Source organism: Apium graveolens, chromosome 9, assembly GCF_009905375.1.
Source record: "Apium graveolens cultivar Ventura chromosome 9, ASM990537v1, whole genome shotgun sequence".
In the NCBI taxonomy this organism is placed as follows: Eukaryota; Viridiplantae; Streptophyta; class Magnoliopsida; order Apiales; family Apiaceae; genus Apium; species Apium graveolens.
The window spans coordinates 28,884,246-28,910,718 of NC_133655.1; the positions used below are offsets into that span (position 1 = coordinate 28,884,246).

The 26,473-nt window shown below is 35.7% G+C and overlaps 2 protein-coding genes and 1 pseudogene across 2 annotated transcripts; 2 read left to right on the top strand and 1 right to left on the bottom strand.

Annotated features, from left to right (window-relative positions):
* Nucleotides 1-5,215: 5,215 nt before the first annotated feature.
* LOC141683984 (protein QUIRKY) lies at nt 5,216-9,007 on the top strand. Its single transcript, XM_074488798.1, has one exon. The coding sequence runs from the start codon at nt 5,408-5,410 to the stop codon at nt 8,513-8,515; it is 3,108 nt and encodes a 1,035-aa protein (XP_074344899.1). The 5' UTR covers nt 5,216-5,407; the 3' UTR covers nt 8,516-9,007.
* A 5,051-nt stretch (nt 9,008-14,058) lies between these two features.
* On the top strand, nt 14,059-14,768 carry LOC141685172 (cold-responsive protein kinase 1-like). The gene is made up of 3 exons (XM_074490291.1): nt 14,059-14,085; nt 14,178-14,412; nt 14,527-14,768. The coding sequence occupies exons 1-3, from the start codon at nt 14,059-14,061 to the stop codon at nt 14,766-14,768; spliced, it is 504 nt and encodes a 167-aa protein (XP_074346392.1).
* Nucleotides 14,769-15,221: 453 nt separating this feature from the next.
* On the bottom strand, nt 15,222-15,947 carry LOC141685173 ((+)-cis,trans-nepetalactol synthase NEPS1-like; annotated as a pseudogene).
* Between the last annotated feature and the right edge of the window lie 10,526 nt (nt 15,948-26,473).

The following is a 26,473-nucleotide window of genomic DNA, read 5'->3' on the forward strand; positions in this document are numbered from 1 at the left end:
TTGTATTGGACCTGAACAATGATCTCTTCATCCCGAGGCATAAGCTTCATATCACACCATTGAACGAGCTTCGCGATTCTTTCTATTTTTATGGACCTGAAAACCAGCCTGTGTACTCTACAGGTAACTTATAAGATTTAGCAATACCAACTGTTAGTATATTATGTATTGAACTTATGGCTAAATGTTTAAATTAACAGATGTCGTTGGAGTTGTTGAGAATCTGGAAGCCATGAGGACTGTGCAGACCCGACATGGTTCAAGGGATCTTATGCGCTTCAATATTAGTGACGGACTGTGAGTGTGATTTAATTCAGTGTGTCTTACTTGCGTATATTCAATGTATAAGGACTTATACTTTACACAATTCACAGGAATAGGCACTGTGTATCTTTTATTCTCCATTTCCTGAATATTATGAAGCATTGTATGAAACTCAGCTGGAGAATCCTGTTATTGTTATACTGGCATCAACCAGAGTTTCAGTATTTCGAAGTACATTTTTGCATTTCATACCTATTTTCAATATTTTGAAAAGTTCACATGCATTATTCTATTCATGAGTTAACTATGATTTGGAATATTTTAGATACATATGTAATTGGTAATCTGCCGTCTACCAAGATTTATATCAACATTGATGATCCACAAGTTTTCCTCATGCGACAAAGGTACATTAAACTTTGAACCATACTTAATGTAGTTAAGCAAGACAATAAGACAACTCAAATATTTTATCAATGATTTTTTCTGAATTATTTAAGAATATCGTGTAGGTTGGAGGATATGGCTTACCTTGCTGCCCACGCACCTTGATGATGAAATATCTTGAAGAAAGATATGGCTCCTGGAATTTACTATTCTATTCATCAATAAGACACTATTTCATCTATTTTATTATTTAATTCCGAAATGTCGCTCAATGTTAGGACATCCGGTCTTCGAAACTTTATGATCGAATATTAAATTCTATCCGTGAACTTATTGTAATGGTTAGCTTTCAATGTTTTTCATATGGTTTATTGTGTCCTCATAACTTTGATTTGTCATTAGTTTTAATATTTCTCCCATTGAAATATTAATATTTGTGCGATTATTGAAAATCCTATATAGCAGCAATGATAAATATATCTCCATAAAAAAATTGTATTAACACGACAATAATGTTGGTGAATTATAAAGCGAAAATATCCAATTGGTATGTGTACAACAATAATTTTAGAGACAAAACAATCTTTTTTTCAAGTATAGAGATCGAACCAATCTTTACAAGATTGCCGTTTGAATCTAAAATAAATAAAGAATTTTATTGTCAACAAGTTTGCCTTTCTATAACTCTAAAATACATAACTAATTCACTACCATTCATGAAACATGCTTACAATTAATTATCCGGTTCAAATAAATCCATATGTAAAAGTTTTTCTTTAACAACCATTCAGGATGCTTGCTTGGAATTAATAACGTATAAGTGAGTTAAATATTTAAATAGTATTTTTGGTAATATAATAGTGCACTATATTAATATTATTGCTTTTTATATTTTTAAAACACGTTATATCTTTTTATTTTATACAGAGATCATATAATTAATTTGCCTCCTAATTTTATGTTTCTAGATTGATATAGGTATGTAATGTATATCATTAAAATATATTTACAATAAATCAATTTATCTGTCATATCTTATGATTTGTAACAAACATAAACTGATTACTCCTCCGAATTTTTTGCTTAGAGATATTTACTCCTACCTTTTCGACCATCACTTTCTTCTATAAACTGCTTCTTCTTTCTTGGCAGACCATATTCGGTTTCTACATCATACAAATCGACTTCATACAGGTAAACAACCACATCCCACCGTCCTTTTCTTCTATCTTGCTATTGTACTTAATATTTCTGTCTTATGATACAGATAACTATCCACAATGTTTGATCAGCTCTCTTTTATTGACGCTTCTAGAACCACATGGAAGATAAAGGCTAGAGTTACCAGAATGTGGCCTTCTGTTTCTGTCGCAAATAATGGGACTGAAACAATGAAATGATATAATTTAGTTTCATCAGATGACGATGTAAGCCTCTAAATTTATAATTTACTTTCTTACGTTTTCCCATTAATTAGACTCATATTAACTGATTTATACAACATGATGTTGTCTATTTTATTGTATGATCAGGACTGTCATGTTCATGTTTTTGTTTATGCTGATAACTGGAAATATCATGCTCACAAAATAGTAGAAGGTGGTGTCTTTGTTTTTTCGAATTTTTACACAAAAGAAGCTTTGGGCTCTCTCAGACCAGTGAGCTCTAAATTTCGCATCAACTTCTCGCCATCGACTAATGTTGAAAGAGTTGAAGACGACTTTATGATAGCCAGGTACAAGTTTGAATTTTTTGATTTGAGCGATTTGTTTGCTCTTGCAAACGCATATGAGAAACTTGATTCTCCCGATTATTCAACAGGTTATACTATTTTTCAAGTACTTACGTATCAATAAGTCTAACAAATTAAGTTTTTGTATTTGTCTCTCAAATTATTTCATTTTATACACTTATTAATCTAACATATATAATTGGTCTTGGTATGTAGATGTGATTGCTGTTTTAGTGGATTTTGAGCATGTATGGAAAATCAAAACTATGTACGGTCTGAAGGATATTTGCAAGTTCAGGATTACTGACGAAAGGTTTATATTGGACTTCTCATTGGCTAAGATTTATTGTTGATCAAACTCTGTTTTATAGAAATGGCTTTGTATTATTTAATAATCTTGAACTTACATATACAGAGATTCTCTTAAGGTCACTGTATGGGGTAATCTTGCCGTGACTACTGATGCACGTGTTAGAGAGGTTAAAGCAGGATTTAAAGATGGTGAGGAGGAGCCTATAATTGTTATAGCGTCAAGTACAAAGCTTAAGATTTGGAAGAGTAAGTCCTATAAAATTCAATATTAAAGTAGTAAAGTGTGAGATTATTAACATGTACTCAACATGATTTCATTTCATATGTATATACAGGTTCTGTTCAGATTAGCACACTACCAGCGTCTAAGATATACATCAATTTGAATCATGATTTTGTTTTTGCTATGAGACAGAGGTACACTCATTTTCATCAACTATATTTCAGCTATATATCTTAGATGATTAGTTAATTATTTTTTGAAGAGCTCAAAATTATTTATCCATATTTGTATCAGGCTTCGCGAAGAAGGTTATGTACCTTCTGACAAGACAACTTCTTCTCCAACTACGACAGATGTTAAGGAGGTGGTGTCTGTCATTGAAACAATTACACTAAAGGAGTTAAGTGAGAAAACTTCTACTGATTTTCTAAAGGTATTATTTATCTATATGCTGCAAATTTAAGATCAATGTGTAAGTTCACATATAATACACTCTGTATTTGATTAATACTGCATGCATAAATACGAAGTAGAGTTTTTTGTGAATGTAATAAATGAAAACATGTTAATGGAATGTGTAGATGAGTTTTATGTGCAAAGTAAAGGTTAAATCCGTTGAAGAAAGTGACAACTGGTGGTATGGTAGCTGCAACAAGAATGATTGTCACGAAGAAGTTATAAAGTTCGAAGAAAAGTATCAATGTGCCAGATGTCAGAAGAATTATCCAGTACCACAAAAGAGGTTATCGAGAAACAAATTCAGTCTATACTCTTATCAATATAAATCTGTAAAGTTAAATGTATATATTAACAAATAACTGACCACCTAAAAAATCACCAACAATTCATATATCTTATTTGCAGGTTCAAGATCGTTGTTCTTGCTGAAGATGACATATAAGCTTTTAATTTTGTTTTATATGATCATGTCGTGAAACGACTGTTGGGTAAAACAGTAACTAATCTGATGGCTGAAGGATACAATGTAAAGTACTTTAATCCCTTTAGTGTCAATTAATTATTTTATCCGGAACATATGTTACTGTTTTTATGATTATATCAAGTTGTCTACTGATTGTAACTTTGTAGGATCCTGCATCATATCCTCCACCATTGAAGCAAATTGTAGGAAGAGAAATTACTGTTAAAGTTGAGCTCACTGATGATAACATATTAGTTAGCAGCACATTATATTATGTTGTGGATGCATATGAATGTTCGGTTAGCACTTCTCCTGTGCTTGAAGACATTGATACTGGGACTTCAGTTTCATATTATACAAATGTGAGCTTCATGTTTCGCATCTTAAAAATTTCCTGCTTATTTCATAATAAACCTACAATACTATATATCCTAAAGATATTTGTTAGCTCTTGAATTTATAAATATTTTCATACTATAACCAAAATTGCAGATAAGTATTCCCAATCTATCAGATGGTGCAGGCACTCCAGGTTCAGCTCTATCGACTAGCAAACGAGTTAAAAAGGTCGGTAGATTGTATAATTACCCATTATTAGATATGATTTATCATACAAAATATACGTACAGTTGTTTATTAAATCATACTGCATTAACATTATATCAATTTCCAATATGCAGGAAAAGTAAAATATTTTGGTACCGGACTCAAGATTCATATAATCGCTTTGTTTCGAGGAATCTTGAATGAAGATTATCTCATTTTTCCATTTCAGAACTTCAATAATTATGTTTGATTTTATTTCCATTGTTGTTTACTGTTTTGCAAACAGTAACATTTTGCACGACGGTGAAGTTGAAAGTTTTGGATGTTCTTCATGTTTTTGTAAATTTTTAAATTAATGGACCAATAATTTTTAATGGCACGTAGTTTGTCCAGTAATTAGATTATTATGCTTTCCGTTATGTGGTTAATATTTTATACTATAAACGTGCTTAAACTATATACAAAAAATAAAACTCTCCGTACTATTTGACGACAATAATATACAATTTCTTTGTCAAAGACAGAAAAAGGAAGAGACGTTATCAAATGATTTGTTGTTATTGTTTACACATGATGATATTGGTATAAAAATGTTGGCATACAATGTCGCAACTTCATAAATATATATCTTTAAAATTTAAAAATAGATCATATATAACTAAACCCCGTATGCGTAGTACGGGCAAGATAACTAGTTAATATAAAAATATATAGTAATCTAGCATAGTTATCAAAGATTTAGACGGTGTAAAAATTTATATACGGACGTGTATTATATATGTTTCAAATCAATAAAGAAAAGGATACCAAAAAGTAAGAAATAAGAAAAGAAACAAACTTGGCTTGACCAAAGAGCATGGAATATAACCCACCTTCTCTCTCTCTCTCTCGTGTTTCCACTACACCACCTCAACAAACAAACATTCCCTTCCCCTGCCAAAAATCTAGACCATAAGTTTGTTTACACACACACACATTATAAACCACATTTATTCCATGGCAACATCTTTACCATGACACCATGACTACGCCCTTCCCCCAACCCGAACCTCAACAGCCACCATTCCAACCTCCCACTATCCGTAAACTCATAGTCGAAATCATCGAAGCACGTGACCTTCTTCCTAAAGACGGTCTTGGCAGCTCAAGTGCTTATGTTGTTGTAGACTTCGATGGACAGAAAAAAAGAACTTCTACTGTGTCACGTAACTTGAATCCTGTATGGAACGAGAGCCTCGAGTTTATTGTGTCCGATCCTAAGACAATGGAGTTCGAACAAGTTGAGATTGAAGTGTTTAATGATAAGAAAATGAGTCATGGAAATGCCAGGAAGAATCATTTTCTCGGGAGAGTTAAGTTGTACGGGACTCAGTTTGCGAAAAGAGGTGATGAAGGTTTGATTTATTTTGAGTTGGAGAAGAAGAGTGTGTTTAGTTGGATTCGAGGTGAGTTAGGTGTTAGGATTTATTATTATGATGAGATTGTTCAACAGGAACAATCTCAGAATAATCAGGAGGCGATGGCTGGTCAGCAACAGCAGCCAGCGCCTCCTGATCAGAAGCCGCAGCTTATGGTGGGAGAGGATGGTAGAGTTGTCGAGATTCCGACGCAGATGCCTAATCATACTGCTGATGATTCACAGTCACAGCCTTTTGTGACAATTCAGGAGCAACCGCCAGCTGTCACGGTGCAAATGGAGCATCATAATCATCAGTATCAGCGACAAATGCAGTATTATAATCAAGCGCCGCAACAGAGTTATCAGGATGTGCCTTCACCTGTGATGCAACAAGATGTTCAGCCTGAGGCCAGGAATGATAGCGAGAGAGTTAGGGTTTTGAGACGGCCTAATGGAGGAGATTATTCGCCTCGGGTTATTACAGGAAAGAAATTGAGTGAATCGGAGAGGATTCAGCCGTACGATTTAGTTGAGCCGATGCAGTACTTGTTTATTCGAATTGTGAAAGCTCGGGGACTTTCGCAGAACGAGAGTTCGTATGTGAAGATCAGGAGTTCGAGTCATTTAGTCCGGTCTAAACCGGCTAGTTTTAGGCCAGGGGAGCAAGCACCTACTTCAGAATGGAACCAGGTGTTTGCTCTTGGTTATAATAAAGATACGGCTAGTTCGACTTTGGAGATATCTGTTTGGGATGGATCTTCGGAGCAATTTTTAGGTGGAGTTTGTTTTGATCTTTCGGATGTTCCTATTCGTGATCCACCTGATAGTCCTCTGGCTCCTCAGTGGTATCGTCTTGAAGGCGGAGATGATCCGAATTCTGCTAGAGTTTCTGGTGATTTGCAGTTGTCTGTTTGGATTGGTACCCAGGCTGATGATGCTTTTCCGGAGTCATGGAGCTCGGATTCGCCTTACGTTACTCACACACGTTCTAAAGTTTATCAATCACCGAAGCTATGGTATTTGAGGCTTACGATACTTGAAGCTCAAGACCTTCAGATTGCTCCGAATTTGCCTCCGTTGACAGCACCGGAGATTAGAGTGAAAGTCCAGCTCGGATTTCAGTCTGTTAGGACGAGAAGAGGCTCGATTAATCATCATGCTTCGTCGTTTTTCTGGCATGAGGATCTTGTGTTTGTTGCTGGTGAGCCACTGGAAGATACATTGATACTCCTGGTGGAAGACCGGACTGGTAGTGATCCAGCACTCCTGGGACATGTTATGGTTTCTGTGGGATCAATTGAGCAGCGGTTGGATGAGCGACACGTGGCTTCTAAATGGTTCGGATTGGAAGGCGGACCTGGTGGATCATACACGGGTCGAATTCACCTCAGGATGTGCCTGGAGGGTGGGTATCATGTGCTTGACGAGGCGGCTCATGTGTGCAGTGATTTCAGGCCTACTGCTAAGCAGTTGTGGAAGCCTGCTATTGGAATATTGGAGCTTGGAATACTTGGAGCTCGTGGATTGCTCCCGATGAAATCCAAGGGTGAAGGGAAAGGCTCTACTGATGCTTACTGTGTGGCGAAGTATGGGAAAAAATGGGTTCGTACTAAAACTATTACTGACAGTTTTGATCCACGTTGGAACGAGCAGTACACTTGGCAGGTTTATGATCCTTGCACTGTCTTAACAATTGGTGTGTTTGACAATTGGCGTATGTTTGCTGACACGTCTGATGAAAAGCCTGACTATCGGATAGGAAAAGTTCGTATACGTGTTTCTACATTGGAGAGTAATAAAGTGTACACCAATTCATATCCTCTTTTGGTTTTGCAAAGAACAGGGTTGAAGAAAATGGGCGAAATTGAGATTGCGGTTAGGTTTTCCTGTCCATCGTTGTTGCCTGACACTTGTGCGGTTTATGGTCAGCAATTACTTCCAAAAATGCACTATCTACGCCCTCTTGGGGTCGCTCAACAAGAGGCATTACGTGGTGCTGCCACTAAGATGGTGGCGGCTTGGCTAACGCGATCAGAGCCACCACTTGGACCTGAAGTGGTTCGGTACATGTTGGATGCTGATTCTCATACTTGGAGCATGAGGAGAAGTAAGGCCAATTGGTTTCGGATTGTAGCTGTTCTTGCTTGGGTTATTGGGTTAGCGAAATGGCTGGATAATATTCGGAGGTGGAAGAATCCTGTTACTACAGTGTTGGTTCATATGTTGTATTTGGTGTTGGTTTGGTATCCCGATTTGATTGTGCCAACAGGGTTCTTGTATGTGTTTATGATTGGTGTATGGTACTACCGGTTCAAGCCTAAAATACCCGCTGGGATGGACACCCGAATATCTCAGGCTGAAACAGTTGACCCTGATGAATTGGATGAAGAGTTTGATACATTTCCAAGTTCAAGGCCACCTGAAATAATACGTATGAGGTACGACAGGTTGAGAACGTTGGCAGCACGGGTTCAGACCGTGTTGGGTGATTTTGCAACACAAGGGGAGAGGGCTCAGGCGCTAGTAAGCTGGAGGGACCCGAGGGCCACAAAAATGTTCATAGCAGTGTGTCTGGCTATAACCATTGTGCTGTATGTTGTTCCAGCCAAAATGGTAGCAGTGGCACTTGGATTCTATTACTTGAGGCACCCAATGTTCAGGGACCCCATGCCGCCAACTAGCTTAAACTTTTTTAGGAGACTACCAAGTTTGTCAGATCGATTAATGTAATACATTAGCTTACATAAGATAATATGCAAAGTCCCCTTGATTGGTGGGACTGATGGAGGGGAGAATGTTATAGCTGAATTAGACTGATGTTTGTGAATTGTGATGAAAAAATGGGGCTTTTACAACATGGGAAGATGTGAGAAAAGTGAGGTTAAGAGGGCATCCTTTTTGTATTTGTTGACTCACTATTGAAATAAAGTAAAGAAGAGAGCCTGATGGTAGAAATAATAGAGCAAGATTGAAGGAGGATTTGAAATGCCAGTGAATTTGCAGTAATTTTGTCCCTGAAAGAATTGACATTAGAAATTTATACTCTGTTTTCCTGCAATCTCTTAGTTTTTGACATGGTTTGATAAACTTAATATCTTATTATTCTTAAAAAGAGTCCACCTGATTAGCCATATAGTATAATGCAATTTGTATCATGGGTTATGAAAAGCTGCCTATATATAAAAAGGTTGTCCTGAGTTCCTGTCATCAGTTTTCTCCATATTTCCATTGCCTCATGTGTTGATTATGCTTCTGCTTGTGTTTGCTACCATACATGCGATTTTTCGGCTAAAAAGATATGTCAAGTGTTCATTCAATATATTTGCAGAAGGAAGCTAAGGAAAATCCTGATGCATCACCTGCAACTGCAACTGCTAATAGAAGCTTACAAGAAAAATGTACTTACCAATTTCAGTTTTGTTGACTCTGGTTAGACGATCAACATATATCATGAGGGATGTTTTAACAGCTAAAATTTTGCATAGAAAAGGTGAGAGTATTGCAGCTTACGAGTTTGAGTTTATGCTTGCAAAGTAATCGTAAGCGTAAAAGCAAGTAAATCTGGCATCTTCAAGGTACTACAGCATCATCTTAGGAGAACACATTACACATATATAGGGATGCAATACTACAAAGAAGCCACTAGGCTTCATTTTTAAATGGTATACAATACATAGGTAATGTTTTCGGTTTATCACAGACATTTGTTTTCTGAACCAGCACTTATTTGCAATTACTAATATACTTGCTGAGAAAAAGGGTGGGGCTCTTTGTTATTAGAATCACTGATTACTGAAACATCAGAACTTTGGGAAGGACAGGTGTTGTACATGTGTAATTTCAGGTAGTCAACCTAAAATCAACAAGTGGTATAATGGCTTGCTTTACGACCAACACCTCCAACTACATACAACAATACATTTGAGGAAGGTACATTGATCTCCAAATTAATCTTCTGGAATTATTTTGTTGAAAGCAAACTGACATGGTAACCACAAACTATGGTGATATACACATGTGCTTGTTGAAGAATATATGACCCAGCCAGGCCTTTCTTTAAACACCATAGGGTTTAGGAGAACCTGAGCTCGACATATGTTTAATTTAATTATTTGTCTTTTTCGGTCTATTGTATGTCTGCTCAATTGTATGATCTATGCTAGGTAGCAGACATGCCAGCTATACTTTACATATGTGTATAATTAAAGCTAAGTGGCTTAACATACAGAACTCTCAAGCATTCAAAACATCAGACTGTAATATAAAGAGCTGCGAACTGCCTGTGGTAACTTTGATGCAGTCAATAAAAGGGTTAAATGGCAGTTAGGTCACTCAACTCACTACTAACTTTCAGTTGGGTCATCCAACTCAAAAAGTTCTCATTGAGGTCATATGTGAATTAAAAATATTCATTTAAGTCATTGTACTCGTTTAAAATTTCACGTCCGTTAACTCGCGTTGACAATAGACGGAAGTCCGTCTATTGCTGCCAGATAAGTGCCAGGTGAGTGCCAGATCACATGCCACGTCAGTGAAATGACCCAGCCCATCTACAAACCCGTTTCTATTATAACCCACCCTCTTATAACAAAATTCCCCAAAATTACTTACTTGATAACAAAATCCCTAACTGTAACACACACCCAAATCCATTCTATTGTAAACCTAATTTCGGAGATGGTTCGAACTCGATCAGGAGTTGAAGTTCGTATAATTGAAGAACCAAATGATGAAGACGAAATTGTGATTGAAGATGATGATGCTGACATAGAGGATGAAGTGGATGAAAATGCAACCACCGGAGAAGAAACAACGTAAGTGATTACCCGTCTTGTGTTTTTTAATTATTAGGATGCTTCAATTAGGGTTGAACCCGTCCTGTTTTTTTCTATTTTATTAGAATGTTCTGTACCTGTGTAAATTAGGGTTCTTTAATTATTTACTTACATTTAACAGGGATAATTTGTATAATGTTATATTATACTATGGAGGTCATTTTGTGCATGTTCATTATCAATCGTACACAAGTAATGTGAGAAAACTTTATAAGCGTATTGATTTTGAGAAGCTTAGTATTGATGATTTGAAGAAATTATTTAGTGGTCCTGTTGGTGAGTTTGATTCCCTGTACTTTAGAACTCCTGAACTTAAGATTTATTTGCTTAATGCTGAATCGAAGCCAGTACTAATTGAGTTGGGTAAGGAATGTGGTAATAACATTGTTTTGTATGTCTACCATGTTATTGTACCTACTGATGAGTCTGATATGGAAAGGGAGTATAGTGATGATGAGTTTGTAGAGATTAGGAAATCCAGTAGAGAAGAAAAAAAGAAGATGGATGAACATGAGAGGGAAGCGAATTTGAATGAAATGTATGAGAGTAATGAAGACAGTGAATCAGACAGGGGTTTTTATCCTAGTAGTGAGGAGAGTGATGAAGAATTTTGTTATGCTAATCCCCCCTGGATATGATAAAATGAAATATGTAGATGAGGTTTTTAATGTGCATACACCTGCCAAAGACATAAAATTTAAAGTTGGTCAGATATTTGGTTGTAAAAAGGACTTTAAAGAAGCAGTAAGGTCAAATTCAATATCTTCAATTTCTGACTTTAATTTATGCACTTTTTAACATGTTATATGACTGGATGCAGGGGTTGGACAAGGCTATTAAGGAATTATTATCTCAGGTGGAACACAGGTTTTGCACCCGGCATCTAGGTGCTAACTTGAAGGGAAAATATCTAAGTGGTGCAGTTAGTGATGCATTCTGGAGAGCATCTACTGCAACTCACCCACAAGCTTTTAAGTCTGCCATGAAAGAACTTGCTTCTGTCTCCAAGGGTGCCTTTGAGAAGATGAATCAATTGGATCCTGCTGTGTGGTCCAAGGCTTACTTCAAGACTCATTCAAAAACTGATTCTACAGAGAATAATATCAGTGAATGCTTCAACTCCTGGATTCTCAAAGCAAGGTACATGCCTCTTATTGATATGCTCATTGAAATACATGACATGATAATGACCAGAGTGCATGAAAATAGAGATAGAATGGCTAGAAGGGATTGCTTAATTGTTCCTAAAGCTAAAAAAATTTTAGATGAGGCGGTGAAAGATGGCAGTGCTTATTCTGTGCTTTGAGATGGGAGGGAAACATATGTAGTGAAAGGTAAGGGTACTTCATGTTCTGTGAATTTAAAAAATAGAAGCTGTTCTTATAGAATCTGGGATTTGACAGGGATACCATGTGCTCATGGTGTGGTTGCAATTCAGAAAGCTAGACATGATGTTTTTGACTATATTGACAAATGTTACTCAAAAGAGACATACATGAGGTGTTACTCTCACTGCTTGGATGTAATAAGAGGGGAAGATTTCTGGGAAGATGTTGAGGGTGACACAGTTATGCCCCCTTTGATTGTGAAACAGCTTAGAGGTAGGCCCAAAAAGATGAGAAGAAGAGAGGGTTGGGAGGGTGTTGTATCTAGTGGTAAGAAGGCTAGACTGAGTTTTTCAGGGAGAAAAATGCATTGTGGTCTCTGTAGGAAGGAAGGCCATAAGAGAGATAAATGCCCAGATAAACACTTGTATCCAGAGGGACCAAAAAAGCAGAGGGGGAGACCACAAAAGGAGCAGTCTGTTATGGAAGAAGTAACTCAAGAGATGCAGTTGCAACAAGAAGAAATCCTAACTGGTAAGGATGAACTGGTGAATGATACAATGGAAAACATGGAAGAACCACAACCTGGGCCTAACCAAAGGATGAAATTTGTAAGTATTCTTAGTTTTTAAACTTTTGCTGCATATTGTAATAATGTACTTATATTTTATGTTTTTTCATAGATGCCAACTCCAAGTCTAGGGAACCACATTGGTACCGGATGCACACAACCTGCATTAACACCTCCAACAGTTGCACAATCAGCCAAGAAAAAAACTCCAAGAAAGTCTGTCAAGTCCTTTGCACCTCCAAGACCAAAAAAGAAGTGATTATTTTATGTTACTTTTGAGACATTTTGTAATGGGAAACTTGTGAGACATTTTGTTATTGACAGTTTGACTCTTTTATTATTTAGGACCCTTTATTATTTTATGTTCCCAGTTTATTATGTAGCTTTATTAGGTTCTACCTAAACTCTTTGTAATGAGAATCTTATGATTGTTCAATTTCAATCTATATTATGTTATTTGCATATTTCTGGCCTAACTTTTTATTGGTAACACACATCACAGTGCATTTATATTATGAAACATGGTAGAGTAGAATACATTACTAACAAAATGTTAATAACATTGATAGCATCCATTACATGAAGGAAGTACAAATTATATGAAATCACTAAGAACATTCTAACCAATGTTCACCATTACTTGAAGAACCTAAAAATAAACCAAGCTATAATTATAAGCAATACTAACTTCTTCATTTTGCTACCATCTAGTTTGTTACTAAGAACATTATTTGCTAATTCACTATTTTTCTTACGAAGTGACATACATTCTTCGTTCAAAACCAACATTTTTTTTTCGACAAAACGTAACTTTGCTATAGCTCTTTCCAGTTAATCATCTTTGACTCTCACTTTTGCCTTCAATTCCTGAACAACTTCTCTTGCTCTATCGGTGTATGGAGGATCAGCCCATAGAAAAAAATTACATTTTTCCTTGAATCCTAATCAAATTATAAGCCAAGTTAGCTAAATACATTTAAGCATTAAACAAGATAACAATGCAAAATACACTTGCCTTCCATTGACTGCAACTGAAAAACCTTCTTCCCGGGTCCAATGTCCCTTCTTTCCAAGCTTCTTGACATGGTGCCACAAGATCGCACTTGCATTTGATACCATTGAAACGATATTCAAAATCAGGGTCGTAATGTTTACCACCCGCCCATGAGTTACTGCTACTTCTGAACGGATTTTTAACTGACGAACTACTGCTTTTCGTACTGGACATAGCAGATGCTTTGAGCTTGATATGAACCCTAATTTTGTATAAAAGGGGGAGAGTTTATAAAAGAGGGATGATATACTGGGTTCTCTAATATTTGGGTCGGTTTAGATGAGGTCCATATGCCACAAATCAGCCATGTCAGACTGCTGAGTCATTTTTCCATCCAAGATTTAACGTCTGTAACGGCAAGTGACCTATGTGAAAATTTTAAAGAGATTTGTGAGTTGACTGACAACTTTTTGAGTTGGATGATCCAACTGAAAGTTAGTAGTGAGTTGAGTGACCTAACTGCCATTTAACCCGTCAATAAAATTGGGATGGGCGGTTTTGGTTCCGTTTACAAGGCAAGGATAGTTCACGCTTCCGTTTTTCTTATTAATAATTGAAGGATCTGAATTATAGCTTGTGTATTATCATTAATTGTTTTCATATTCAGGGGAAGCTAAAGGATGGCACCTTGGTGGCTGTATATGTGCTCTCTGAGGAATCAACTCAGGGTATTCGGGAGTTCTTAACAGAGATAAAAACAATCTCTACTATAGAACATGAAAATCTAGTTAAGCTGTATGGTTGTTGCGTAGAGGGCATCCATAGGATCCTCGTATATGGTTTTCTTGAACATAATAGCATTGCTCAAACCCTATTAGGTAAAAATCACATACTTGTGAAAGGTTTCTCGTCAAAAAAGAAAATGAAGATAATAAAACAAAAATTCAGACACTGCTTTTAATTTCAGGAGTGCACTGCAATTTAGTGCCTTAGCTCGTGTTTAAATCTTCTTGCAGGTTTTAACCACCATAACATTCAGTTTAGCTGGAATGTAAGGAGGGAAATTTGCATAGGGGTTGCACGGGGTCTAGCATACCTTCATGAGGAAATCCAACCTCATATAGTTCACAGAGACATCAAAGCAAGTAACATTCTCCTTGACGAGAACCTTACTGCCAAGATTTCAGATTTTGGGCTCGCTAAGCTTTTTCCATTAGACATGTCTCATATTAGCACACGCGTTGCAGGAACCTTGTAAGTTCACTGTTTAGATTATGTTATCTTACAGAGTGGAGGGTTAAAACAATTTGTTATTTGTGTATCTTAGAAATGCAGCTCATGATTATAACATTTTGACTGTTGAGAGTGTCAGAAAATTAAAAACAACTCATTGCAAGGACCCAACAAATTTCATAGTTCGATTCTTAAAAGAAACCTATTAACATTCTCACATAAAAGGTAGATACTACTCAGTTTTATTACTTAGTTTTATCCCCATTAAGGTATTCTGTCAAATTGCCCCTTGTTATGTACTAAAGGGCTGATGGCTCGCTTTATCTATTTTTTTTGCTAATTGGTAACACACGTACACGCTAGGGGTGGAACTCCTGATCTTCCGCAAAGGGTACAAAAGTTCAACCGGTGCACCAACACTTTGTTGGCATGCTTTATCTGTTTTGCCATCTCATGTTCTGAATTATAAGCACATGTTTTACAATAGAACAACATTGGCTATATCTTTTGCTTTCAAATATCCACAACCCTTTAACCCGGCTTTGCTGGCGGAATATTTCTCAAACTCTTCTTCGGTTGCAAAGTTCAATACTTTATAGGAAAGGGCAGTGGCCACATACCCTGGGGATACACAGTTTACACGTATCCCGTACTCTCACAGTCCTTTACTTGCGGAACTTACTAAACCCCACACTGCATGCTTAGACATCACATAGTCAGTAGACTCTGCCATCCCCTTAGTGGCTATACTCCCGGTGCATATTATGCTTCCTCCCTTCACCCCACCATCTACCATGGCAAGCGCAGCAGCATGCTTCACGCATGCTGCCATGCCGCGCGTGTTAACTGCAAATAAGCTGTCGCTGGTGCCAAGATCAAAATGAAGAATAGTTTGGTTGGCTATGGATGTTCCCAGAACTCCTGTATTGCTAAACATTATGTCAAGCTTTCCAAAAGTTTTAACTGTGGACTCTACCAGTGCCTTCACTTGGTCCTCATTTGAGACATCACAATGCATGAACGTACACTGTGGACCAATTGATTTCGCAATGTTGTGATCTAATACATCTTGGATGTCTGCTATCACGATGGCACGTGCACCGTGTTCAGCAAAGATGTGAGCGGCAGCCTTGCCTATTCCGCTTGCACCGCCTGTGATTATGGCTACTTTGCCTTCAAGTTTTTGGTGATGGAGAGAAGCCATATTTGTGGACTAATCTTATGTAACCCCCTTCTATATATATATATATGACATCCTCATAGATAGGGTCATTTGAATTTTGTAAAAGTTAAGACACAAATTCTTAAAAATTAGTACTAACAGCCCACGGTTTAAGAATTTTGAAAGTTATAATTACACAACCAAGAGAAAATGTGATTAACATTTTTCTAAACCTTTTTTTTTCTAATTTTTTAAGCGAAACATCGTACTTACGCCAGTCGTCGCCAGTTGCCTGCACTGCTAACAAGAAAGATGTGCACATTAATTTTAAGTTTTCTGGAGTCTGATTAGATAGTCACCATATGTCTGTAGAGAAGTTTTAATAGCTGATTATTTGCACTACTAATCTGTTCATGCGATTCATAGCTTACCAAATTTGACTTAATTTGCACTAATAATCTGTTCATGCGATTCATAGCTTACTAAATTTGACAATGTTTGCAAAGTAACTGTGAGCATACAAGCAAGTAATCTGGTACTCTTAAATCTTAATCATTCAAGATACTAAAGCATCAACTTATGAAAACACATATAAGATACTAAAGTACAGTGAAGCCCAGGGGCAGACCGAGTGCAAGATCATGGGTGACCATGGTCCCCCTATTTTTTCTGCAGCTTAGTGATAGTATGTAGGTTCTATTTACGTTGTTCGTGGGATCTCTAGGAATTCTTTTCAACCAAGAAGGAGTGTATCGGACATATTATCAAAATGGTTAACTCCGTCTATAAACCTTTTACATCAAAATTTGAATAATTTAATAGATTGGTATGAATTTTGAAACTATGTAGTTTATATACATGGATTGTAAAATATACCAATGACCCCTCCCACTCCATAGTCCACTGCAGTTAAGTAGAAAGGCGCATATAAACCCCAATACAAGTGAAATTGACAAGTCATGTTAGAGCACTTCCCTTTTCTCGGTTCAGTTCAGGATAATAAAATTGAATTTCAGGTCTCTATTTTCAGTTTCCAGGCACCAAAATAAGTTTTCAAGCTTTTAATTTCTATTTTGATTTAGTACCAATGATAATATATAATCTTTTTACTCCTTTAATGAAATTTATTTTGGCCCCGTCATGTTTCTGATCTCCGTGTGCCCTGGTGAAGCCACAGAGCTTGAACATTTGTAAATAGTATCATGATGCATAGGTATAACAACTTGCCTTCTTAGACTATTAATTATAAATACACAACTTAAATAAAACACATTCTTTTATTCGAAAATTCACAATATCACGAAGGTCAGAGCAGTAGTCAAACTTATTAAATCAAAATCATAAATCCAGAGACGCAGCTCCACAAATCTAACAATAAATGCCTAACAAATAACTCAAATTTATTCGATAAATACGAGAAGTTTTTTCCAATAAATTGCATCTAAATCAAATAGTATCAAAATTCACGTAGTTCACAACTTTAGCTTCCAAAACCCAAATCTAAAATATATTAAAATAATGAGCTGCAAAGCCCAGCAAGTAACCATCGTTTAACGACTCCAAAACATCTTTTTTAATAAGTTCAAAAATTCTGAATTTCTAAATCGATCAAATAATCTTTAATAAAATAAATTTTTTTCATTTCCACAATTTCAAATTACGATCAAACTATACCAGCGACAAAGTTCTATAATTCGATGGGGGCTAGTTTACGCCTCGTTAAGACAAACTCAACAAGACATCTATGTGTTTCGGAACATGCATAAAACTAGTTTTATATTCTAAGGGTTCTATAACCCTTAGAATACATTCATTTCCATCCTCAAATATTTTTCATACTTTATTTTATATGATTGTGTAAACCTGTTCTGTTTTGTCAAAGGAGTAATTGTATGTTACTTGGATCAGAATCTTTTACGACTAACATACAGAATCTTTTAATAATGCCAGTAAAGGGTTGGTGCAGTGGTTAAGCTCTTGAACAAGAGCTTAACCACTGCACCAACCCTTGTTGCGGGAGATTAAGAGTTTGACTAAGGTCAGTGTAATCAATTAGCACAAATAACACTAAAAAACTGATGCAAAATTTACTGAATTACAGTGACAAAGAGTTGGTATGCTAGTTCATTTTTAGTTGAACACATCCACAACATTTAGAACATATTATGTGAAGGGGGTCTTATCCGTCCTATACAAACACTGTCAAATAGTATTCTATTACTTGACTTGAACAAGACAATAACAAGAAAATGAACATTCTAGCAGTAGATTTAGCAAAAAAAATAAAATATTCTAGCAGTAGACTTTACCAAGTCAAACTGATGACTTGTCAAACAACCCCTCATTCTCTTCACTTATTTCTTACAAGCAAAGCATACACTTGCCTCCCCACACAGACCAAGGTAAGCTCTAGTTTCATTTGTTGTCTTTTTTATTACATCCTTTCCATTCATATCTGATTTCTTATTCACTTTCCATATTATAGCATCATATTTGTTGTTACTCTATGTATCCTTCATTTGTTTTTCCTTCAGCTAGTTAATTATACAGAACCCATGTTTAAGATCAATGACCCAACATGTATGTGATCTTTGAGTTTATGTCTTTAATTGTTACTTTAATTATACTATTTATTCTTGGTGTTCTTGTATTCAAACTTAAGAGTTTAGATATTTATTAGTTTTATCCAATTGCATCATGTAATTATAATGTTTGTAGAGCAACTCCAACTATATCCGTATATAGGCTCTTGAGTCAAATTTTGAACAAATAGAGATAAAATTTCTCTCCAACAAGCTTCATGTCCCCCATAACATTAGGAGTTTCGAATATTTCCTCAATTTTAGAAGTGAATATCCCCTCAACTATTATTATATTATTTTTTTACCCGTTATTTTATATTTTATGAATGAATATAAACAGGGTAGTAAGTGTACGTTTAAAACGAAACGATTAAACGATTAACATATATGTTGAATACAGAGTTGACCAAAATCTTGAATTTTATTTAAATAAATTATATGTACTGCTCTATATTATTACTGAATTAACTACTAACTTACAATTAACTTACTCAATTTAAAAGGATAAAAAATGCATAACTGAAGTCAGAATAACTTGCAATCATAATATACAATAATGTAAAATTTACATTATTGTTAATATTAAAATTGATTTTAATGAAAAATATTAGTTTTTGAAATTCAACGTATGTATGTATGGGAAAATGTTAGTTTTTTATTTACACTACTGTTAACAAAGTAAGATTAAGTTATATGTATGTGTATATGTTAGCATTTAAATGAATGTATGTTACATCTCTTCTCTTAGTAAATTATTATGGTTTCAATTATTTATATGCTAAATATCTGATTTATGTACATGTATAATCACTATTAACATCTAGTGAGATAACTGATTACTTAAATAACATCCATTTATAATTATTCAAAATTTAAAATTATGTAAGAAATAAATTGCTATAATTATATATGGTATTCACATTATCACTGACAAACTATCCATATCTATTTTTTACGCAACCGGGTATCAATCATGGTTATAACATAAAAATGAATTATATATTTTTAAGACTTATTATTGATATTCATGATTTTTTTCAAGAATTCGAAAGAAAAATTGTATTTATATCATTATTTAAACCGTTTTTAATTTCTTTCATTACGACTATAATATTTCTTCATATAATAATTTGATAACATTTTATACTATTATTCTAAAATTAAAAAATTTTAGTTCGATAAAGTTTAATAAATATCAGTTGAATTGGTTAATTCCTTCAAATTATTGAACAATATATGTTTTTTCCTTAAATAATATAAAATGCATTAAATCAAATGCTACAATATAGTATAGATATTACTTTAATTTGAATAATTCAAAATATTTGTACAATATTATCTTAATCAATGAATATTGTTGATCTAAAAGAATTCTTTTTAAAAAGTTAGTTTTTTTAAAGTGAAAAATGAAAAATAAATCGATTTAATATATAATCATAGTTTTAACAAATCTAGTGAGATCTCATTTCAAATTTCAAATATTCTTGAAATTGGGACAAATCCCAAAAATAATAATGTGTGACCAGTGAAGTTAGTAATTTTAATATAAACAATCAATTGACTTGATCCTATAAAGACCTCAAACACATTAATTTATATTAACATAAGATATTTAAAAAATTCACATTATTGGTAAGATATTCTCACCGAGCTTATAATTTAAATTCACATTATTGGTTAATCGGGATTTATGCATATTTATTGTTAGTTTAATGTTGTGTGGGTCCTCATTTCCTAACCTCGAGATTGAGGGTGTCACAAGTTGGTATCAGAGCTACATGATCTAGTCCCTGAGACAAGTTAGGATAAAAGGGTATTTTGGGTTATATCTATATCGCGAGAGTGTTCGACTCATATAGAGTTGGGTTAAACTATTAGGTATAGTTTAAGTGAAGTGAATAGGCTAAAGTGGCAACTAGAGTTATGGTGCGAGATAGTTGAAAGTCTTATTTAACCCTAATGCTGTTTCTTGGTTGTTATTTTATGTTTTCTCAGGACCCTAATAGTGGTAGTGATTCCGATTCAGAGATCAGTTTGACCGGTACCCCAGTGGACTCCATTCCACCATTTTCAGAGGAGCCTGTGTATTTTAGTTAAGATCTAGAGGAGGATCTATCTGAGAGTAGCGAGATTTCTATGCAGATATCACCCTTGAGGATCGAGTTAGAGACCCCAGCCCCTGAGCCATAGTCTGAGATGCCTAAGAATGTGCCTGTTAGTGTTGGTGGCAAGTTAGCCCAGGATTGAGACTTTGTTTACTCCTGCATTCCTGAGTTGGGAGCTTTAGTGGATAGACTAGCTCGAGAGTCTAGGAAGAGGACTTCAGTTGTGGAGGATGACTGGAGAGCTATGATTCAGTTGGTGGAGCAGGTTGCCCGGAGGAGATTGGACGAGGGACCGTCCACTAATGATGCCGATGTTGAGGCCCGGAGGCTGCATAAGATCATTCACTGAATGTTGGTTGTGTTGAGAGAGATTCTGGATGATTAGATGATAGTGTTGATCAAGTGGGACATCTGGTGGAGCTTGTAGTTGTTGTGATTTTTTTTCAGCGCCAGTAGGCTTTGGGATACTTGGTCAGATGCCGGGATCCCTTTTTCATTTGTTGTGTTGTATTTCAGAACATGGTATTGTAGTAGTAGTTGTTAGAAGTTAGGGGTAGATATGGGGATGTTTTTCAGTTTTTCCTCTGTTTAACCCTGCTATATTATTGTACCTTATTTTCGGAATTTGCTGTAATCAAACCTTTATTTATGTACCTTTGGCTTGTTTAATCAACCATATATCTTGTTTCCTATTGTGAACCTTGGAAATCTTTATAAACTGTTGTACATACCATGTTTCTATATAACCGTGTTTAACATTTTGAAAATCATACCATGTGAAAACACAACCGATATGAGAATTATGTAGCAATAAGATTGCATGTGCAAAATTGGGTAAAGCTTAAAACCCGTAAACGTGATTTCGTAGTAAAATGTTATTATCATATATCAATGCCGTGCTATCATATTGCTAAATAATTGCTCAATCAGGTTTGTAAGAAATGGCCAATTCACCAGATCACCAAGAAGAAGAAATTCAAACCCAAGACTAAGAACTAAACCAAGATACCACCATACTGAGCTGACTTGCTCAGCATTTGCAACAACCCATAGCCCCCAAAGTTGGAAACTTCAAACACTTTCAATCCGTTCATCCCCCAGAGTTCATAGGATTTCCCGACCCGATAAAAGCTCAATCGTGGTTAAGAGAAATGGAGAAAGCGTTTGAGTTAGCAGAAATTAAAGATGAAAAGGAAGCTCAGTATGCGAGTTATTATTTTAAGGATGAGGCAAGTTTCTGGTGGGAATCTTCTAAGGCTTTACTTAAAGGAAAAGATTTGTCGTGGAAAAAGTTTACCGAGATGTTTCTGGAGAAGTACTTGCCAAGTTACATGCAAGATCAGTTGGAGATGAAGTTTTTGGACCTTAGACAAGAAGATATGTCGATAGCAGAATATGAGGTGAAATTTTTGGAGTTATCTAGATTTGTACCTGGGCATATGAATACAGAGGTGAAGAAGGCCAAAAGGTTCCAACAGGGACTTATGCCATGGATTCGTAGTCAAGTGGCATTGTTAGAGATCAAGAACTATACCTCCTTGGTGCAGAAGGAAATGATAGTGGAAGGAGAGCGTGAAGCTGCAAAAAGAGAAAATGAAGGTAGGAAAAGGAAGTTTGAGAGCTCGGAGCAAGAGCAAGGAAGTTCAAAATTTAGATAAAGTTTGGTAAGAATGGTGGAGGTCAGAATCAAATGTTTCAAAAGTTTTAAAAGTTTAAACCCGGGAATGGAGCTCAGAAGATCGTTTCTAGAAGGTCGGCACTTTTCTGCTGACTAATTCTTTTTAAGTTATGAGAATTTGATGTTATATTAGGAATGGATTGGTTGTCAAACCATGAGGCACAAATAGAGTGTAGAAGCAAGAAAGTGAAGTTAAAGACCAAGGATGGTATCGAAGTGATATTCAAGGGAAAAAGACAAGAGAAGAAATTTCTAACGGCTATTCAGACGAGGAGATTGTTACGTTAAGGATGCGAAGCTTATTTGGCTCATGTCAAGGATGTAGAGAGAGAATCCGTAAGGATTGAAGATATTCAGTTAGTAAGAGATTTTCCCGATGTGTTTCCAGATGAATTACCTGGACTACCTCCAGATCGAGAGATCGAGTTCACGATTGATTTGGCTCCCGAAACGGAACCAGTGTCGAAGGCACCCTATCATATGGCGTTAGTGGAGATGAAGGAATTAGCAACGCAGTTGCAAGAATTATTAGATAAAGGAGTAATACGCCCAAGTGTATCCCCGTGGGGTGCACCGATGTTATTTATAAAGAAGAAAGATGGAAGTATGAGGTTGTGCATTGACTATCGTGAATTGAATAAGTTGACGATTAAGAATAAGTACCCTCTACCGCAAATTGACGACTTGTTTGATCTGTTAAAAGGAGCTACTTGTTTTTCCAAGATTAATTTAAGATCTGGGTATCATTAGCTAAATATTAAAGCGGAAGATATACCCAAGACAGCATTTCGAATGAGATATGGACACTAAGAGTTTTTGGTAATGGCGCTTGGTTTGACGAACGCGCCAGCTGTATTTATGGATCTTATGAACAGAGTGTTCAAACACTACTTGGATAAGTTCGTTATAGTATTTATCGATGATATATTGATATACTCCAAGACGGAGGAAGATCATATGGAGCATTTGAGAATTTCTTTAGAAATTTTGAGAAGAGAAAAGTTATACGCCAAGTTTTCAAAGTGTGAGTTTTGGCTGAAGGAAGTACAATTTCTTGGACATGTAGTCAATAAAGAAGGAATTAAAGTAGACCCAGCTAAGATAGAAGCTGTGATGAATTGGGAAAGACCCAAGACTCCTACGGAGGTCAGAAGTTTTCTGGGATTAGCAGGATACCATAGAAGTTTTGTGCGAGATTTCTCTAAGATTGCTGTCCCATTGACTAAGTTGACAAGAAAGAATGAGAAGTTTGTGTGGACGGATAAGTGCGAGGAAAGTTTTCAAGAATTGAAAAAGAGATTGGTAACCGCCCCAGTGTTAGTATTACCAGATAAAAAGGGAGAGTTTGTGATCTTCAGCGATGCTTCGTATAAAGGACTAGGATGTGTGTTAATGCAACACGGGAAAGTAATAGCATATGCGTCAAGGCAACTAAAGCCGCATGAACAAAAGTATCCCATATACGATTTGGAATTGGCAGCGATTATGTTTGCTCTTAAAATTTGGATGCATTACTTATATGGAGAAAAATGTGAGATCTATACGGATCATAAGAGTTTAAAGTATATTTTTACGCAGAAGGAGTTGAATATGAGACATAGAAGGTGGTTGGAATTGATCAAAGATTACAATTGTATGATAAGTTATCACCCTGGAAAGGCGAATATGGTAGCATATGCTTTAAGCCGTAAAGAAAGATTGAGTATGTTAACTTCATCAAAGGAATGGATCAAAGATTTTGAAATGTTGGAAACAGAAGTGCAGATTCCAGAGATGGAAAGAGGAGCCATGTACGTGATGTCATTTCAACCAAAAATTTTGGAAAAGATTCGATGTGGTCAAGAGCAAGTAATGAACCACGAGAAAGATAAGCTGACAGGAGAGGAAGTTAAAGCTCAAAAGGATGAAAAAGGAATATATCACGTTAATTCGCGCATTTGGATAGCTAATATTGTGGAGCTAAAACATGAGATTTTGCATGAAGCACATAAAATGTACAAAGAATTAAAAGAGAACTATTGGTGGCCAAACATGAAAAAGGAAATCACGGAATGGATAAGTAAGTACTATACATGCCAAAGAGTAAAGGCAGAACATCATCGACCGAGTGGATTGCTTCAACCACTGGACATACCTGAATGAAAATGGGAACATATCGCGATGGATTTCGTGGTAGGTTTTCCAAAGACCGAGTCTAATCATGATGTGATTTGGGTAATAGTTGATCGATTGACGAAGTCAGTGCATTTCTTGCCTATCAACGAAAGATTTTCACTGGAAAAGTTGGTCAAAATGTATTTAGACGATATTGTGATGCATCACGGAGTTCCAGTATCTATCATGTCTGATAGAGATCCGAGATTTAACTCGAGATTTTGGTGACAATTTTATGATCATTTAGGAATTAAATTGAAAATGAGTACGGTATATCATTCGCAGACCGACAGATAAAGTGAAAGGACAATTCAAACGATCGAAGATATGTTATGAAACTGTGCAATAGATTTCAAAGGAAATTGGGATGATCATTTGCCATTGATTGAGTTTTCCTAAAACAACATTATCACGCGAGTATTGGCATGCCGCCTTATGAAGCGTTGTACAGAAGAAAATGCAGATCCCCTACATATTGGGATGAGGTTGGTGAGCACAAACTAATTGGCCCAGAGCTCGTACAGCAAACTAAAGAGAAAGTGGAAGTGATTCGTAAAAGGCTAATTACTGCTCAAGATCGAGAAAAAAAGTACGCGGATCAAGATCGAAAAGATTCACAATACGAAACCGGAGATAAAGTGTTGTTAAAGATATCTCCGTAGAAAGGTTTATCCAGATTTGGGAAGAAAGGAAAATTGAGTCCCAGGTATATTGGACCATTTGAAGTACTTAGACAAGCTGGAAAGGTGGCTTATGAATTAGTGTTAACTCCGCAGATGCAACATCTTCATAACGTATTTCACGTTTCTCTTCTAAAGAAATATAATGCTGATGCAAGTTATATGATCGAATTGGAACCAATAGAAATACAACAAGATTTGTCTCATGTGGAACAAACAGTTCAAATCTTAGATCGAAAAGAGAGGAAGCTCAGAAATAAAGTTGTACCTCTAGTTAGAGTGTTGTGGAGAAATCCTATAGTAGAAGAGTCAACTTGGGAATTAGAAAGTGAAATGCAAGAAAAGTATCCCCATCTATTTTCTTAGACTAGATTCTGGGGACAGAATCCTTTTAAAGGAGGTAGATTGTGATGACTGGGAATTTCGCGACATGATTAAGTAAATAAAGTATGATTCTGTTGTGTAATTATAAATTATGTGATTTAATAAAGGGTTAAATGATTTTGTTGGTTAATTGTATTTAATGTATATTAGTAACTGGGAACGTAAAATGACCCGTTCCAGTTTGATGAGTCAGCTTAGGGGATAAACTGTGTTGTCGGGCCGTCAGGCAGAACGAACCCCGTCTTGAAAAAGGATTGTAAGTCATATGTCATAGCCTATTTGTATATTCGAGGATTCAACTCAACTCAAATAAGAATGTAATAAGTAAATAGTGGATCTACCGTCAAAGAGATCTCGCAAAGTAATATCTGTCAAAGGATTCAGAAACAAGGTTCATCTACAGACTTGAGGAATTAATTCACTGGAAGAAGTTCAAGAAATTGATCATGCCTTAGTGATATAAATCAAGAGTGTGGATTTAATCAAGTGACAGAGATCTCGTCAGAGTATCATTAATTACAAGGATTTAATCTGAAGAAAATCAAAGTATCAAAGTCAAGACATGAAGAAACGTCACGGAAGTTAGTCACTCATGAACCAGACAGTACATCGAGTGTCAACGTTGAAGTGGTGGAATTGATTCATAATTCTCAGTGATTTTCAGAAGATATTCAGAAGATTGGTTGCTGCTCAGGGTTAGTATTAATTCTCTATTAATTAATTAAGTCATATAATTTAATTAAGAAAATAAATTATATCTGCAAAGATTAATTTATTGATTAATTGAATTAATTGATTAATTAATTCTGAATTAATATTAAGGTTTTTCAGAATTTTAATTGGATTAAAATCTGCATTAAATCAGCAAGACAATTGAAAATGAACTAGCATGACAATCAGGATTGTCATACCGATTGTCATGCCAGGCCATTTTCAATAGTCTCACCGAAAGTTACACTGGGAGGAGGATTGTCTTGCTAGTTCA